At 35.6% G+C, this 18,353-nt stretch overlaps 3 protein-coding genes across 3 annotated transcripts; all 3 read right to left on the bottom strand.

The window, feature by feature from the left end:
* Positions 1-466: 466 nt before the first annotated feature.
* On the bottom strand, positions 467-4,054 carry LOC118683442 (kelch-like protein 3). Its single transcript, XM_070109848.1, has 7 exons — positions 3,848-4,054; positions 3,402-3,759; positions 1,812-2,120; positions 1,444-1,754; positions 1,162-1,366; positions 829-927; positions 467-767 (listed from the first exon to the last, which is right to left on the bottom strand). The coding sequence occupies exons 1-7, from the start codon at positions 3,994-3,996 to the stop codon at positions 549-551; spliced, it is 1,650 nt and encodes a 549-aa protein (XP_069965949.1). The 5' UTR covers positions 3,997-4,054; the 3' UTR covers positions 467-548.
* A 2,189-nt stretch (positions 4,055-6,243) lies between these two features.
* On the bottom strand, positions 6,244-9,428 carry LOC106615053 (kelch-like protein 3). The gene is made up of 7 exons (XM_070109847.1): positions 9,204-9,428; positions 8,758-9,115; positions 7,700-8,008; positions 7,328-7,641; positions 7,059-7,263; positions 6,628-6,726; positions 6,244-6,554 (listed from the first exon to the last, which is right to left on the bottom strand). Exons 1-7 carry the CDS (start codon positions 9,350-9,352, stop codon positions 6,336-6,338), a joined length of 1,653 nt encoding a protein of 550 aa, XP_069965948.1. The 5' UTR covers positions 9,353-9,428; the 3' UTR covers positions 6,244-6,335.
* Positions 9,429-10,262: 834 nt separating this feature from the next.
* Positions 10,263-17,945, bottom strand: LOC106615079 (uncharacterized). The gene is made up of 3 exons (XM_014231112.3): positions 17,838-17,945; positions 12,981-13,182; positions 10,263-12,915 (listed from the first exon to the last, which is right to left on the bottom strand). The coding sequence occupies exons 1-3, from the start codon at positions 17,943-17,945 to the stop codon at positions 10,778-10,780; spliced, it is 2,448 nt and encodes an 815-aa protein (XP_014086587.3). The 3' UTR covers positions 10,263-10,777.
* Positions 17,946-18,353: the final 408 nt, after the last annotated feature.

The following is an 18,353-nucleotide window of genomic DNA, read 5'->3' as shown; positions in this document are numbered from 1 at the left end:
ACCATATGCATCCTTTTTTGACCAAGTGGAGAGTATATAAACTTACTAAAGCGTTTGCAGTAGTGAATCAAGCTATCGATAGGCCTTGGAATGGTAAGGCAGAAAGCTTGCTTCACTTGTATAGTTATTAGAAATTGATGTAGACCTCGCTAAATATAAACCAACACCGTAGATTTATATACTGATTATAGCTACGACTTTCCCAAAAAGTTTCCAAATTTTATTTTTATGCATTTTCGTTCCCCCTAACGGGTCAGCTTCTACGTCACTTTGACACCCATAATAATTTCTTAACTCCTTCTCCTTTAGAAATAGAGTTTAACAGAGTTGTTGGAAATTCTGAGATTCGTCATTTTATAAATTTATTCTTGTAAAGCAACACATAGGCCAAACAACAAACTTATATATCTTTTGGAGCTCATATGATGCTCTTCAAACTTCAATAAATTAAGATCGAACCAAACAGTTTGTTTATAGTTAATGAAATTTATTTCATTTATTTGCTTGTGGTTAAATATATGACAAGCTATTATAGATTTTCGAAAATCTCATTTAAGATTATCGGCCAAGCTTGTAGGCATTGCTACACAATCAAACTTTCCAGTAACCGGTAATTTTTTCTTTACCAGCCATTTATCGCTGGTCACATTGTAAACCTCGACAGTATCGTCCCACTGTGCAGGACCGATCACGCCACCAAATGCCCACAATTGATTACCTATCGAGGCGGCGCAGATGTATCTACGCGCGACATTCAACGAAGCTATCTGTAATAAAAATATTTAATGTTTCAAAAAAAAAATCAAAAAATATCGTATACGACCCAACCTTAGTCCATTTGTCTTGCTTTGGATCGTAACGTTCGACGGTTTTCAAGTCACTAAAACCTCCACTCATTGCGTAAATATAACCTTGATGCGCAACCACCTGAGATGGAAATATATTGTATTGTGATTTGGTAAAGTTGCTTAAAAATTAATACTGGATCGAAAAATATTTTTCATGTAAAACAATTATGTTCATTTGGTGTACAAATAGTGGTACAACTTAATGCTTATACCTAAACATTAACAACTAATTATCGTATTAATTATGTCTCAATTTACAAAATATAATCGGCAATCGGCCAAATTATCAATCTTTAGCCAAATTTGTACTTACAGCTGGACTTTCTCGTGCTTCAGTCATTGGGTTACAATAATGCCAGCTATTAGTGGCAACATTATAACGGTCTACTTTGTTTAAGGCGCGCAAATCCTTACCACCTATTAAGTATATGTCATCATTCAAGATGGCAACGCCGGCTGAAGCCCGACGTGTAGGAATGGCAGATCTATACTCCCAACGCCCAATTGACGTACTGTAACTGTAATATATAATATTACATAAATATAATATGATATTAGAATAGCACTAATATCTACTGTTTACCAGACGTCTTACCATTCCACACTAATCAGCGAGTCATTGCCAGCCTTACCACCAAAAACATATATAGCATTATTCACTACTGCAACACTAGTGCTAGTACGCTTATCTTGCAATGACGGCATTTCTGTAAATTTTTTTGTTAGCAAATTGTAGCCGAGCACAGCCTTGCTTATACCATCCATGCTGCGGCCGCCGATGAAGAAGAGACTATTCTCCATAAATGCTGTGCTGAAATAATATCTTTTAATTTCCAAGCCTGTAGCTTTTATCCATTCCTCTTTAGCCTGATTGTAAAGTAATATATCCTTATAACCTAACCAATTCTTAAAAACCAATTGGTTCGTTATTAAATATATATGTAAATAAAAATCCCCACTTACTTCACCCCAGTTCTGTACCGCCACCCACGTAGCCAAGTCGCCACGTCTTTTAAGCGCTTCTGTTGCTAAACCTTCACAACCGGGTAATGGTTTAATTTGCTGTCTTAGAAAATCGTTGTCAAATTCGGTAAGTGTAAGCGTACCGATCAAATCGGGCAGATATTGCTGACGCTCGGTTGCTTTGTGCTCATACCAGCTTTTGATGGCCCAAAATATATCCGCTTGGGAAACTACATTGACGTCCAATTCTTTTATGATAAATTTCCACTGTGCCACATTGAGATCAAATATTTCGCCATTTTGTTTCAACTAAAAGGGGATTTTTGTGTAAAAGACTTGAATAAATCAGGGCTTTATAATAAAAGAAAAAACAACGTTTCATAAATGGTGCCAAATTAGCTATACCTGACTATTTGTCTAGTGAGGTCCTCCTTGACTCTTTCACTTATAGAGAAGCGAACAAACTTATTAGTTCTTATCCCAATTAACTCTTAAACTAACTCGATCTTTCACGGGTAATCAATAATACCCTCCAAAATTTTATGAAAGTAAACAGTGATAAGAAGCTTGACTAAAAACAAGTTGTGTATAATAGCTCTACGAAAGATGATGGAAAATTCAATTATCCCTATATTGTAGGCATGTTTCATAAGAGGTTCGAACTTCTCTCCCCCTTCTCTTTCAACAATTTAGAGTTAAAAGCTTAACCCATTATTGCGTGAGCTCTGAACGCATTAGACTTCTGAATTAAGTACTAGATGACAATTGAAATATGTCTGAGTTCACACTCTAACTTTGCAATCAGTTTGGCGAAAGCCTCCAGTCTAGCTCCCTTCCATACCTTTTCAACTCAGCCTAACGCTTCATTATACAGCTTGTTGATATCGTAGTTCCAACCCGCACTCTCACACCTAGGATCTGACGCGGCGTTTGCTTTGATCACCTTTACGAAGGCCGTGGATATAGCCGCCGTGACCCACTTGCGATCACACACTCTCAGTTCTATTGAGTCAGTCCGTGTAGCGATTTCGCCGAAGGTTGGTGCTGCTCCCTGCGAGTTTTCTTATCGAAGGAGTATTCCCTATCATGCTATCCGCCATCGGTTGGGACTCACTCGAACTCTATGTTCAGCAATTTTCGTCGCCATTAAGCACCCTTCTAGCCCACTCAAGTGTACTGGCATGTTGCTCAGATTCCTCAACAGTCTTCCTACCACCTTACCGAGCAATTATCTTTGCTGCCATGCGGCTGTCGGACTGCTACTACTTTGCTGCCGTCGCCTGATTTCCACCGGAGCATTAAATATTGCCTGAGGTCTCCGAACCCCACGAGTAAACTCTGCTTGTGCTGGCGAATCCGCCTCGCACATCAGCCCTACCTTCGTTTCCAGCCAAATCCTTTAAAATGTAATGTTTTTCACTCACTTTCATGGAGAACGATTCCCAATCGGGACACTGTCCAATTTCAAGGTCCGACATATTTCCACCCAGATCTATTTTGTTTTTCTTTGTTGTTGTTTTTGTTTTCCCTATTCATGTGAAGTGACTAACTTATAACCCACAGAGAATTCTCGCAAAAATTTTAACTCACCTCCTTAAAGTTCTTCACAATATGAGCGAGTAAACGCGTTTCAAATTTTTTGTACTCCATTTCCGTTGCCAATGTAATCAGCTTGCGTACTAAGAAATCATTTATATGATCCATCATGTAATTTACACAAATGTCAACAACATCGTATAAACGTAACAGCATAGCGCCTTTGGCCATACGCTCCGCATTACCAGTCGTAATATCCGTCTGTCCGTTGTAACAGTAGATTACCAATTGTTCAAAAGTATCACTTTCCATTGTCGTTACCGTTAGCGAGTTGCAATCGTCGTCGGCATTTTCGAAGAGTTCTAGAAAATATGGGCTTGCCGCTGCGAGAATCAGGCGATGTGCTGTAAATCTAATTAAACGGGTTTATTCTCAACTCAGATATATGTAATAATCTGAGTTGAGAATTTCAACAACAACAATTCAAAACAACAATTTACTTATATTTCGAGTAGGGAAACTCGAATAAAATGTCCGTGTACTTCTGTTTGTTGTAGAGTTTATATACAATTTGCATGACTTCCCAATTGTGGCGGACATCATTGCGTACATTAACGGGTTTCGGTAGTCCAGATACGCTAAGTGACATTTTTCTGCTAGAAATAACAATAAAAACAAAATTAAAAAATACAACTCCTGCTCTTGTGGCACTGCAATGTACTGACTCGACGCCACAGTGGAAATTCCATTTTATACTGAAAGCTTTCGTGAAGCTTGTGCGTGCAACCGCAGTTGCAAAGTTCTATTTTAAACTATTCTCATGGAAATTTATAATATATATTGCTATCAATTTCGAATTATTATTTTTTCTTTGAAAGAGATAAGCGGAATATATGCATAAGGGTGGTCGCAGAAGTGTCTTACTAGATAACATAAAGATACTCTTTTATGCTTAAAGTTTATGAAGATAAATGGGATGGAAAAATGAAAGCCAGCATCAAGTAACTGGAAAGCTCTCTGATGTACAACTTTTGGTTGAACATGTTATACAAAGCATATTCGCGAATTTCGTTTAATTTCAACTGTCTTGAGAACTTTCCGGCGCCGCTCATTCCAACTTGTGGTCCCTATATTTCTCTGTAATTTACCTCACCTCATTGATATTTTCCAAAAAATAATATTCTTAAAAAATGTTTGAGATTACGGTTTTTGTTAAGTTATGATTCCGAGTTTTCACGTAAGATAGAAATGCTCTTCTCTTCACTTTTCGGCTATTGCAATGCCAGCGCTCTACTAAGCAATAAATAAATCATTGTTAAGAAAAAATAGTCCCTTGAACAGCATATGTTATATAAAACAACCCGGATTTGTAATCCGTTATCATTCGACCATTGCTATCAAAGTTTACAAGTTGGGTTGGGTACTTTAGTATCACCCTACTATGTATAAATATATATCGACAGAATTTGTAGTGATATTATTGGTATATATGGAGCGTGGGAACTTTATAATTGTAATTACAAATCAGAAAAATAAGCGGGAGAGAGTAAGACCAACACAGGGAACCTTAGGAATCGAAACAGCATTATGTGATAATACACAAAAATGATAAATCACATCAAAGTGTTCAATTTCATTATTTCTATCCGGTACCGGTCTATATCAAGGACAAACACTTGCTCAAGAATCCAATCGAAATTGGCAGTATAAAGCAGAAATTGAAAATTTTTGTCCCGAATTTTTGCCACAATTACGGTTTGGTCTTGGAAGAAGAGAGCGTGTCACATTTCCACGAGCATCTGGAGCCCTACGAACAGTATCACCACGAATAAGTGAACGGAATAACAAACGATGAAGAGATAGATAGAGAAGCGAATTGCTTTTAGTGATCTAAATTTGGTAGTTTGACTCCGTTTTTCATAGCAGTGCACATTTACTAATTATTATAGATAAATAAATTTGCATTTACTCGTTGTAGATTAAATTTAAATAGTGTCTCAAGAAAGATATTACTGGTTTATGAATGTTGTAGTCAAGCCGACTTTGCGTGCGTTTGGTTCATTACAGGATCTCAGCGATATTTATAATTATGACGGAAGCTTTTTTACAAGCTCTATAAGGAATTAAGCAACCCTTTCAGTTTGGACCAACATTTACTATTTGCTCTTAGTAAGGTTTCTAATGTTTCGATACCAGATTTTCTTGTTATTCCATGTAAATATAACTAAAAATCTCGTTACTAATCATCGATATCAACCAGGTCTAGATATTCTAAACCATATGCATCTTTTTTTGTTGAAGTCGGAAGTTTTTATATTTACTAAAGCGTTTGCAGTAGTGAATCGAGCTATCGATAGGCCTTGGAATGGCCTAGACTTATCACGATCAAAAAGGATGAACCGAAAATCTTAATCCAGGCATTATGTAACACTTTTCTTGACTTTAATAGACATACAAATCGAAGATTAATATCGTAACATCCTTTAGCTTTGTTTAAACGTTAGGGTTTTCAATCGTTCTGGTAAGGCAAAAAGCTTGCGTCACTTTTATAGTTATTAGAAATTGATGTAGACCTCGCTAAATATAGACCAACACCGTAGATTTATATACTGATTATAGCTACGACTTTCCCAAAAAGTTTCCAAATTTTATTTTTATGCATTTTCATTCCCCCTAACGGGTCAGCTTCTACGTCACTTTGAGATTCATAAAAATTGCTTAACTCCTTCTCCTTTAGAAATAGAGTTTAACAGAGTTGTTGGAAATTCTGAGATTCGTCATTTTATAAATTTATTCTTGTAAAGGAACACTTAGGCCAAACAACAAACTTATATATCTTTTGGAGCTCATATGATGCTTTTCAAACTTGAATAAATTGAAATCGAACCAAACAGAATATTTATACATAGTTAATGAAATTTATTTTATATAATATAATATTTGTTTGTATTTCAATATTTTATAGGCTATTATATTTTTTCGAAAATCTCATTTAAGATTATCGGCCAAGCTTGTTGGCAGTGTAACACAATCAAACTCTCCAGTTACCGGCAATTTTTTCTTTACCAGCCACTTATCGCTGGTCACATTGTAAACCTCGACAGTATCGTCTCTCTGCGCAGGACCAATCACACCACCAAATGCCCACAATTGATCACCTATTGCGGCGGCGCATATATGTCTACGTGCCACATTCAACGAAGCTATCTGGAATGAAATATGTATAAGCAGTTTGAATAAAAAAAAATCGAAAATCTGAGAATTTCGTATAGGACCCAACCTTAGTCCATTTGTCTTGCTTTGGATCATAACGTTCCACAGTTTTCAAATCTTTAGGACATCCACCTATTGCGTAAATATAACCTTTATGCGCAACCACCTGAGATGAAAATATTTTCCTTACATTATTCTGTTATTTTGGAAAGATTCTAAAAAATTAGGAATAAATCTAAAAGTAATGAGAGCGATCAGATCATAGACGTAAATATAAATAATACGAAAATGAGAAAAACTATAAAAACTCTTTTGCTGGTAAAACAAGTATGTCCGCTAGATGTCGGTATATTCATAAATAGTGAATAATCATATGAACGGTACTTAATGCTTATATCTAAATATAAACAACTAATTATCGTATTAATTATGCCTCAATTTACAAAATATAACCGGGAATGGGCTAAAATATCACTCTTTAGCCAAATTCATACTTACACCTGGATTTTCACGTGCTTCAGCCATTCCTTCGCAATAATACCATCGTTTTGTGACAATATTATAACGCTCTACACTATTTACGACGTGAAAATCCTTACCACCTATTAAGTAGATATCATCATTCAAGATAGCAACACCGGCTAAAGTGCGATACATAAAAAGGTGAGACGTATACTCCCAACGCCCAGTTGACGTACTGTAACTGTAATAAATCATAACATGGTATTAGAACAGCACTCGTACCTGCTGTTTACCAAAAATCTTACCATTCCATACTAAGCAGCGGATCCATACTATCATTCGTACCACCAATAACATATATAGAATTATTCACTACTGCAACACTACTGCTAAAACGATCAGTTTTCAATGATGGTATTTCTGAAAATTTGTTTGTTAGCAAATTGTATCTGAGCACAGTCGCGCTTGCGCCATTCGTTTTAATTCCACCAATGAAGAAGAGACTATTCTCCATAAATGCTGTGCTGAAATAAAATTTTTCAATTTCCAAACTTATAACTTTTACCCATTCCTCTTTAGCCTGATTGTAAAGTAATATGTCCTTATAACCAAAACGATCCTTCAAAATCAATATGTTCGTACACAAGTATATAAATATTATATAACTACCGACTTACTTCACCCCTAGTCTGTACCGCCACCCACGAAGGCAGTTCGCCACGTTTCGTTAGCGCTTCTGTTGCTAAAGCTTCACAACCGGGTAATGGTTTAATTTGCTGTCGAAGAAAGTCGCTATCGAATTCGTTAAGTGCAAGCGAACCGATCAAATCGGGTAAATATTGCTGACGCTCGGTGGCTTTGTACTCATACCAGCCTTTGATGGCCCGAAATATATCCGCTTGCGCACCTACATTGACGTCCAATTCTTTTATGATAAATTTCCACTGTGCCACATTAAGATCAAATATTTCGCCATTTTGGTTCAACTAAAAGGGGATTTTTATGTGAAAGACCCAGTGCTTTATAAATAAAAGGAATTTTTAGTAACAGCGTTTTTTCAAATGGTGTGAAAATAGCTATATGTGACTATTTGTCTAGTGAGCACCTCAACTTTCCTTGACCCTTTCGCTTATATACACCCAGCAATCTAATTGCTTCCTATTTCAGTTTGTGCAAGTGCAAGTTATATTATCATATCTGAGCTTTTATACCAGTTCGATCTTTTAAGGATACTCTCTACGAAATTTTATGAAAGTACAGCGTGATAACGAGTTTCACTTACGTTAGACTAAAAACAAGTTCTGTATATAAGCTCTACAATAGATGTCCCAAGTTGCCATAATCTATTGTACAATAAAAAGGTTTTGTAAGCGGTTCTCTCCTTCTTTTACCTAGACATTTTTGGTTCAAAAGCTTATCCGCTTCTTATGTGATCTTTGAATGCCTTGGACTTCTGTATTGAGTACTTGATGGCAATTCGAATGTTTCTGAGTTCACACCCAGACTTCGAGTATATCTATAGTTAGAGTATGAGCGTTTTCTAAGAGTACGTTTGATTCAACGTAGTTAAGAGGCGGGTTAAAGCTTTTAAAATCATCTTAATGTCAGATAATTTCAATCACCCTTCATCTATCAACTCGAAGAAAAGCCTAACTAAAATCGGAAAAAGAACTTATAAAATATTGTTCTGTTTTATTTCTTTGGTAGAGGAATTTCCGCAGGAATTTTCACTCACCTGCTCGAAATTCTTCACAATATAAGCGAGTAAACGCGTTTCAAATTTTTTGTACTCCATTTCCGTTGCCAATGTAATCAGCTTGCGTACTATGAAATCATTTATATGATCCATCATGTAATTTACACAAATGTCAACAACATCGTATAAACGTAACAGCATAGCGCCTTTGGCCATACGCTCCGCATTACCAGTCGTAATATTCGTCTGTCCGTTGTAGCAGTAGATTACCAATTGTTCAAAAGTATCACTTTCCATTTTCGTTACCGTTAGCGAGTTGCAATCGTCGTCGGCATTGTCGAAGAGTTCTAGAAAATATGGGCTTGCCGCTGCGAGAATCAGGCGATGTGCTGTAAATCTAATAAAACGGTTTTATTCTCAACTCAAATATATGTAATATTCTGAGTTGAGAATTTCAACAACAACAATTCAAAACAAAAATTTACTTATATTTCGTGTAGGGAAACTCGAATAAAATATCCGTGAACTTCTGTTCGTTGTAGAATTTATATACAATTTGCATGATCTGCCAATTGTGGCTGACATCATTGCGTACATTAACGGGTTTCAGTAGTCCAGATACGCTAAGTGACATTTTTCTGCTAGAAATAACAATAAAATCAAAATTAAAAAATACAACTCCTGCTCTTGTGGCACTGCAATGTACTGACTCGACGCCACAGTGGAAATTCCATTTTATACTTAAAGCTTTCGTGAAGCTTGTGCGTGCAACCGCAGTTGCAAAGTTCTATTTTAAACTATCTTCATGGAAATTTATAATATATATTGCTATCAATTTCGAATTATTATTTTTTCTTTGAAAGAGATAAGCGGAATATATGCATAAGGGTGGTCGCAGAAGTGTCTCACCAGATAACATAAAGATACTTTTTTATGCTTAAAGTTTATGAAGATAAATGGGATGGAAAAATGAAAGCCAGCATCAAGTAACTGGAAAGCTCTCTGATGTAGAACTTTTCGTTGAACATGTAATACAAAGCACTTTATTTTTGTAATATCGAAAAATCACTCTCAAACACAGTTCGAGATTATAGGTTTTGTGCGATTAAGTTTTCGAGTTTTCTGGAAAAATAGAATTGCTCTGTGGGAAGCGATGCTCACATAACTCTCCTACGCAATTACAAAATTATTCCTAATAAAAATAGGCCTGTGAACAGCTTATTGAAACAACTCAGTTTTGTAATCCATTAGATTTCAATTATTTCGATCGTAGTTTACTGGTTGAGTTGAGTACGTTTAGTAGCGCCCTCCTGCTATGTATAAATACCATATATAATATATCAACGCAAATTGTGGTTTTGATATAAGGAACGTGGGAACTTTATGGTTGTATTTGATAATAAGAAAAGCAAGTGCGGTGGTTGGAAGTTCAAACGGTATAGCTGATATTTGCAAATTTTATTGTGGAGAATATAATTTCGGAAAGAAGTTTTTCCGTAATAATTTAAAATGTGAAGTAAACACATGATGGAAAACCTTCACTCTTTTCGCATTAGAATTTATTTATTATCAAGCATCCTACTTCAGACAAATCAGATCTTCAGAATGCTCTTATATAAAAGCTCGTACAAATTCTTTCAAATTTTAAGGGAATCAAATTATTTTGGTCTGAAATCCAAAGTTGGCAACACTAATTCTCTCTATAATCTACATTTAGGCGTTTATATTAAACTAAATTACGAAAATTTTACATTTTAAATGGTTTATTATATAAATAAATACAAAACGGTTTAGATATAAATAATAATATTCACTATAATAGAAACACAATTAAATACCGTTATTATTTTATTATAAATATATGGTATACTTAAGCTAACATTGCACTTGAAAATTGGCATATATTTTAAAATGTAATACGTAATTTGTAGAAATATCGTTGCATAACTGCAGACGGGCATACAACAGTGCCATGACAGTTATATAAAATGAAAAGATAAATTAATAAATAAACGAAAAACTCAAAATTATTGCATGTATAAAAATCAACCCTATACCGTTAATTTTTCGGTGGCGGACGTAGCGCCAAGTTCGCCTCAATATCTTTCACGGCCGCATTACGTAGCGCCTTCTTATTTACATTCGGATATGGTAAGCCACCGCCGCGCTTACCTCGCTTACTGTTACCACTGGTAGGCAAGCGACTAACGGCATACTTGTGCCCGCTATGCTGTGGTTCACGTTCCCGTTCGCGTTCACGTTCCGCTTTGTATGTGTGCTGATAGCCATAGCCTTCAGGATTATTGTTAAATTTCGGACTGTAGCTATCATATTCTAGGCCCTTCTGTGAGGCGCTCAATGCCGCGTATGAAGGCTTAGCACGCGCTTCAACCCAACTGGAGCTGGGCTCTTCATACTTTTGCGGCAGTGGTTCCTTCTTCAGCACGTACTGATAGGGATTCATGACGGGGTAACCATCTTCTGACACCTGCGCGCTAGATCCAGCGCTTGTGTCTTTCTCATCGGAGGTGTCCGCTTGTACACCAGGTTCGGCAAAATAACCGGAGTAACCCTTGTAATCGACGCTTAATTCACCATTACTAGCTTTTAGTTTGCTATATTCGGCAGCTGCTGTGCCAGCGCCAGCCGTGGACAGAGTGCGTGATTTTTCGTGCTTGAATGGCAAAGAGTTAATATCGTGATAGATTTCCGAGTTAAAGTAAAGCTTATTTGGCTTGCTTGTCACACTCGCACTCAACGAAGATGGACGCTCATCGGGCTCTTGCGTGGTGACCACATGCGAAAGATCAAAGTCCTCGATATGTTTCAGCGCTGCGCCGTGATCGAAATGGTCATAGGTACCTTTAAGTGGCAACGTATATGGTTTCGAAATTGTTTTGACGGTGGCCGTTTGCAGTGGTGCGCGTGTCTTGATTTTGTAAACAAATTCAACATTTGGCGCCAGTGCCTCGGCGACCTCATGTGGCTGATGTGTGCCAGCTTGTGCGCGATAAGCAGTCTCGGCTTCTGATTGATAGCGTTGAGTTGACTTTAGCTGATGTTTGGGCGCGTGATGGCGTGAACTGGAGTAACCGGAAATGCTGTCATGCGTGGACGTACGGTGCGATGATCCAGTTGCTGGCGCTAATGAAGGATTGCCACTTTCACTGCCACTCGTATACACAGCATTGAGCGCGGGTGTAGCGCCGGAATGTTTCGGACGTGTTGTTGTCGTTGTAATATGCTTCTCTTCGACTGGTACAGACACCATTTTGTAATATGTTTTCGGCTCTTGCGGCGAAGTGACGATCTTGCCTTCAGCTTCAAGCTCTTTCATATATTTCATCACTGATTTTTCGATCTGCTTCATTATTTCCGCTTTGGGTATTTCCGTTGATGCAGAGCCGCGCAGCTGCTCTGGCTCGGGCTTTGCCGGCGCAACGCTGACTCCTTGATAGGCTGGTTGAAAGAGATATTTTGTGCGATAGTGGCGATCGACGCCATCACCGTCAGTGACAACACTACCACCACTTGCACCAGCTTCAACACTGGCTTCGTAAGCATTGCTGTCATCATAAACCTCGTAAGAGCGCGTTACCTGGTCTCGATTATAAGCAGATGCTACCTGTTGCGGCACGCCATCATTGACAGTCCCCACAGCAATTGCCTGACCACGTTCCGTTTGTGCCTCGAGCTGTTGTTGCTGACTCTCCGCTTGCTGCTGCGCTTGTTGGGCCTGTTGGATTTGCGCCTGCAATTGTGCACGCATTTGTGCTTCCAAAAGTGTCTGATGGTTATTATCCAAATGTTGGGGCGTTTGTTGTTGTAACTGCTGTTGCTGTAACTGTTGTTGTTGTGATGCAGTATGGTAATACTCAAATTTGATATTGCTCGGCGGTGGAGCATTTCTCTCGTCGGCTGACTCGTCGTTAGATTGTGGTGACGGCGTCTTTGGTCCCGCTTGTAACGCATCTTCAGTGGACAGTATGCGTATGGGCTCGCGCAAACGTGTACCATAACGTTGCATCTTCATGGCATTAGCTACATATTCCTCAGCAGTTTCGGCGTCTTCCAATGAACCTGATTCGTAGGGACGTGATGCACTTAATGTGCTCGTATACTTGGCTGTGATCTGTGTGTGTACCGGTTCGCTCTCTGGACGTATAAGATTCATTTCCAAATTACCATAAGGATATTCTGTGGAACAGAATAAGTTTATGCGAGCTTCGCAATTAGAAACTACCAGTTTTCTTTGGACTTACCATCTCCATCTCTAGCATAGGTGCCACTGCGTCTTTGTGGATTTTTATCTACATGCCTAGCGGCGAGTGCTAGTTGATCAGCAGCACCCTCAGACTTTTCCGTTGCATCTTCGACGGTTTCTTTAGCATTACCTAATGCTGGTCTGCGCCGACTGTAACGTGCATTACTTTGCGACTCGACTGAGTGAAACAAAGCTAAGAGCTGTAAAAGAAAAGCAAAAAAAATTAGTATACGATTTTTATGAATTCATAAAATACTGTGGAAATTGTATTATATAATAAGTGTTGTGGATTGACTCAGATTGTTAAGTTATGATCTGTTGAGAAACATGTGTAACTTTCAGTATCAACTTAGATGATATGAAGAAAATATCAGCCAAAAGTCTATGGTGGACATGCTCTAGCTGAACGAACGTCACAGACGTGGTTTGCACGATTTAAAAGTGGCCAAATATCTATAACGCCAATGTAATGCTCGGTATTTAGGGGATCAGAACTAGGTGAAACCATTAATGGCGAACGCTACATATAACAAATCATCAAATTGTAGCGAACGAGTGCTGAAAAACACGGAGAATAAACAACCAAGCACAAGGCAATAGTTTTCCATAAAGACAAAAGTCGGTCTCATGTTTTAAGACCGTTTAAAAACTATTTGAGAAAACAGTCGTTGCGAGTTTTGCTTCCCTGTTCCTGCCCCTTCTGACTACCTTTTGTTTCGGTCAACGCAGGACACCCTCACTGGAAAACAGTTCACATCAGAATAGGATATCAAATATTGGCGCAGTTCTTTTGGGTTGGAAACCACAAATTGCCAGAAATATGCAAAAAGGTTATAGCTTCCGATGAGCAATGTTTTGAATAATACTATTGTACAAGTTTTTCTTAAATATATGCTCAACTTTGAAAATACAAAACGCACGAATGTAGTTATAAACCCAAAATTATCGGTAGACGAACAAATCTGATATCTGGGTTTTTATTTCGTTTTGGCTTTCGGTGTTGCTTTTAGTTTGCCGTACCATAATTTCTGGTATGACAATCTTCATACAAAAATGATCTAAGGCTAAAAATCATGAATACCGATCTTTGAAGGCTGATCATCTTATTTTGTTCTAGCTTAATAATGTTTCTTAAATTTTGTAGTGATTATCCAGCAACAGGATTGAATTCCGTAATTTGTAACTGCTTATCTAGGCGAACTTTTATAGCAACGAATTAGCTTGAACTACCAGCTTACGATCGCAAGCCGCGATCGCTGATCAACGAAGACAGATTGTCCTATTACGAAGTGAATTCAAATAAGTGCAGTTCTTTTAACTACCAACTAAGTTTATTATCGACTAGTTCTTTTTATAAGCTAATAATTTGGAATCTGTATAGTGTTCTAGAAGCTGTGGAGAGTCCTCTTTCTAACCAATTAAAAGTTATCAACTTAAACAATTTGTTTGTGGTCATTATTGGAGTTTTAAAAAAAGTCTTAAACGACAACATGCTTTCCTTAAGCGTTAAAATAAATTTTGAGTCAAAAACCGTCACATTCGGTAATTTTTATATAAATGTAAAGAGTTTAAAGCAAAACTAATTTTTTCTTGTCCAAAAAAAATTTTAACTCGAAATTTACTTGAAAACTGAGTGGGCCGCCTCTAGATGGTAAAAATCTTTTTTTTTCCCAAAAATTTTCTTTTTTTTAAATCTACAAATTTTACCCTCAGACTAAGCAAAAAAAAATTTTTTTTTTCGCTCCACTCTACTAATTAATGCCTTTTTATATCCTAAGTTTGCCACTAATTTTTTAGAGCCCAAAAGGAAACGTTAGAGACCCTACAAAGTATATACAAATATAAATGCTCAGCGCGTTGGGCGTTGGGAACTAGTCTCCCAAGTTTTGAGATATCGATCTGAAATTTTGCACCGGTTCTTTTCTCACCAAGAAGCTGCTCTTTTTTCGAAACGGCCGATATCAGAGTTCAGTGAGTTCAGTGAGCGCCGACGAAAATTATTATGGAACCAATTAATCTAAAACTTATCGCGAATAAATCATTAAGGTAAAGAAGAACGTTTCTACGTCACGAGTTACTTTCTTTCTTCCATCCTGTAAATTATAAAAAAAATCATTTCCTCCTCAAACCAAAGCAGGAATAACGCATCCTGCAACAAGCGCACAGCTGTCAAACCAGTACGAAACGCAGCTAGTTTTTGAGCTCATCAACGCAACAATAGTTGCATGTAACAAGTTTCATCGTCAGTTGCATCATACGCCATATATGGACATAAGCTCACCCCGATTCCGCTAAGTTCAAATCATTTGTGCCATGCAACCAAAAACAAATGTATTTGTGGATGTACATATATAAATATTATTATGTATGATAGAGCCACACGCCCCAGACGTGCGTGCCACAATGTTATTGACTTGTTGCAGTGTGTTTATCTTCCAATGATTTATCTAAATGACTATTAACGGTAATTACGTAGTAGAAACGTGCAGCAGTTGCAGGCAGCACGCAGCAAAAGTTGTTGGCAATAGTCCCAATACAAAAACAATTATACAAATAGCGGAGAAAGATTAAAAGAAATCGAAAAGCAACTAAAATTGCAGCTACTGCACACACATATACATATATACTAGTTTTAAATACTGCAAAAGTTGGCAAGCAATTGCAGCGCTGCTACTCGTACTTTCGCTTTCTTTTTTGGCATCGCATATGCAACAGTGCAAGGCGCAGGCGAATGCGCGTACGTAATATGCAGTTACAGGCGCTGCGCCGTTCATTCACTTCGTTTAAGTGGCAAGCACCAGTGTTGATATCAGCTGACAAATCAGAGTGCAAGTTTATACAATTTTTTTTTTAAGTTAACTGTCTCTTTTAATATTTAGTTAAAAATTCAAGTTTTTTTATTATATTTATTGTATATATTTTTTACTTTTATAACTTTCTTGTTATGATTATTTGTTTCTTTTTTTTCATAAATTTCTTGTTTTCATTATTCGTTTTTTTTTGTAATTTTATCATTTTAAATTCAATAATTTTTTCTGTATATAAATATATTCATTTTAATTTTCCAATATTTTTTTATATAATAAGATATTTTAATTGTTTTTTGTGAAACTTAGTTAAGCAAAATTTCAAATTTGAATTTTTTTAAATGATTTTTAAAATTTATTTTCTGAAACAATCGATATTTTTAAAAATAAGTTTTTTGAGTAAGCAATTTTTTATGTATACATTTTCAAAACTTTTTGATTTAAAAAGAAATTAATTAAAAAATAAAAATCGAAAATGATTTTAAAGTTTATTTTCTAAAACAATCGATATTTTTTAAAGTATTTGAGTAAGCAATTTTTTATATATAATACAAAATTTTCTAAACTTTTTAATTTAAAAAAAATGTATTTAAAAATTAAAAATCGAGTGGATAAATTTTTATCTTGGTATGTACATATGTATATATTTCTGTTTTTAGTTTTGTTATGTTTATTATAGTTTATATATTATAAATTTTTTTTAAACTTGTGCTTTGACAATTTGTCTGACAAAATTTCTGCATACTTATTTCAGCTTTTATAATTGACTTTTTAAATTTAATATCTATAAACCAAATCATTATACCTTTTCTCTTAAAAATCCATATATGTATATTCAATTAAATTTTTGAGTAAACAATTTTTTTTTTAATTTTTTTATGCTTGAACTTTTCAAAACTTTTTAAGTTTTTCATTGTTTTAACTAAAAATTTTATTTTAAAATTTAAAAACAAAAAGAAAAAAATATTTCCTAATTCCAAGTTCAAAAAATATATTATAAGATTAAACATGAATCTCTAAAAAAGATAAAAAAAATATTTTTACATCAAAAATAAAATTAATTATATTAGTAAATCCAAAATTGGAAAACACAGGAAGTGTTTTTTGCAAACGATTTATTTTTTTCAATTATTTTTTTATGATGTAAATATTTTTTTCCAATTTGATTTTCAGTTAGAAAAAAAATCTGGATAAGTTTTGTTTAACCTTCCTGTTTTTTTCAAACAATTTTTTTCTTTTCAAATATTTTTTGTCCTCGTAGATCTGTGTCTATAAATATGTACATGTGTATATATATTTTTTTTGTATTTTAGTAATTTGTTACTTCAATTAAAATCCAAAAAAAAATTTCAAATTTCTTTTAAATTTTTTAATTAAAAATTTTAATTTGGTAATCTGTTACTGCAATTAATATTTAAAATTTCAACGTTTTTTTAATTTAAAATTTTATTTCAAAATTAAAAAAAAAATATTTTTTTAATATTCAAAATTAAAAAACTTATTCAAAATTAAAAAAAAAACATGAAGTGAAAATTTTTTCTTAAATTAAAAAAAAAAGTATTTCAAATGCGAAATAAAAATATAAATATTTTATTAAAAAATCCAAAATAAAAAAAATTAATAATAATAAACAAATGGAAATTTTCTGTTTATATATTTTTTGAAAATTTTAAAATTGCTTTTTTTTGTTATATTTTTGTAAAGTTCTTTGCACTGTTTGCTTCATTGCTTTTCTAAGTATTCTTTTGCTTTGTGCTGTTATCCTTATTTAATTAGCTGTGTTTGCGTTGATTTCGCTGTTGTAACAAATTTTTTGCAAGCACTGTATGTTGAAATATTGCATTTAGAATGCAAGACTTCTTGAATTTTGCAACAAATTTACACTTTTTTCTGCAAAATCACAGCAAAATTTCATGCCTACAACAACAACAACACCAACACCACTTATACACCACACTTCCACTGTCACTGCCGCCGCTATATACATTTAAGTCCAGCGGACTGGAGAAACAGCTGCTGCTGCCGCTCTTGCTCTACTTTTTACTTACAACCAACAGCGTTACTAAATAATAATATTTCATATTTTGCGCGCACATTTTTACGATTTTACGGTCTAACAGTACAAAATGAATTGGTGTCGATGTCGGTCCGTCCATTAGCTTTTATATGAAAATGTTTCGTCGCTCTTCGTGTGTGCACCCACATTCGGCGGTGTGTGGCCGATTGGCTGCTTGTTGTTACATGGCTACAGAGCGCATGCTTAGCTGGTCATTTGGCAGCTTTTCAAGCGTTGTAGCGTTGCTTGGCAGGACTGACGGCTTGATCGACTTGATCGAGTTGAATGTATGTGTGCAAACAGTAATGTCGGCAAGATAGATAGATAGATAGACGTTTTCGTAATGAGCAATGAAAAGCAGGAGGGCAGAATAAAAAATAACGTAAAAGAAAAACAACAACTTGGCTGTGATAGTTTATGAAAAAGTAGGCTGCAAAATCGAAATGAAAGAAATGTAATGTTACATTGTTACGAGAAAATACAATATGTCGGTTTGATTGAACTTGTG

Source organism: Bactrocera oleae, chromosome 5, assembly GCF_042242935.1.
Source record: "Bactrocera oleae isolate idBacOlea1 chromosome 5, idBacOlea1, whole genome shotgun sequence".
Taxonomy (NCBI): Eukaryota; Metazoa; Arthropoda; class Insecta; order Diptera; family Tephritidae; genus Bactrocera; species Bactrocera oleae.
This window is presented reverse-complemented; position numbering and strand designations above follow the sequence as displayed.

Coding starts and splice junctions, on each gene's coding strand:
- LOC106615053 (XM_070109847.1), bottom strand. CDS start 9,352: ATGTCACTTAGCGTATCTGGACTACTGAAACCCGTTAATGTACGCAAT. Junction 9,116..9,203: donor TTTCCCTACACGAAATATAA/GTAAATTTTTGT, acceptor CCGTTTTATTAG/ATTTACAGCACATCGCCTGA. Junction 7,264..7,327: donor CCGCTGCTTAGTATGGAATG/GTAAGATTTTTG, acceptor GATTTATTACAG/TTACAGTACGTCAACTGGGC.
- LOC106615079 (XM_014231112.3), bottom strand. CDS start 17,945: ATGGACGGACCGACATCGACACCAATTCATTTTGTACTGTTAGACCGT. Junction 13,183..17,837: donor ATTTAGTAACGCTGTTGGTT/GTAAGTAAAAAG, acceptor TTTCTTTTACAG/CTCTTAGCTTTGTTTCACTC. Junction 12,916..12,980: donor CTATGCTAGAGATGGAGATG/GTAAGTCCAAAG, acceptor TCTGTTCCACAG/AATATCCTTATGGTAATTTG.
- LOC118683442 (XM_070109848.1), bottom strand. CDS start 3,996: ATGTCACTTAGCGTATCTGGACTACCGAAACCCGTTAATGTACGCAAT. Junction 928..1,161: donor AAGCACGAGAAAGTCCAGCT/GTAAGTACAAAT, acceptor TTTCCATCTCAG/GTGGTTGCGCATCAAGGTTA. Junction 768..828: donor AGCAAGACAAATGGACTAAG/GTTGGGTCGTAT, acceptor TTTTTATTACAG/ATAGCTTCGTTGAATGTCGC.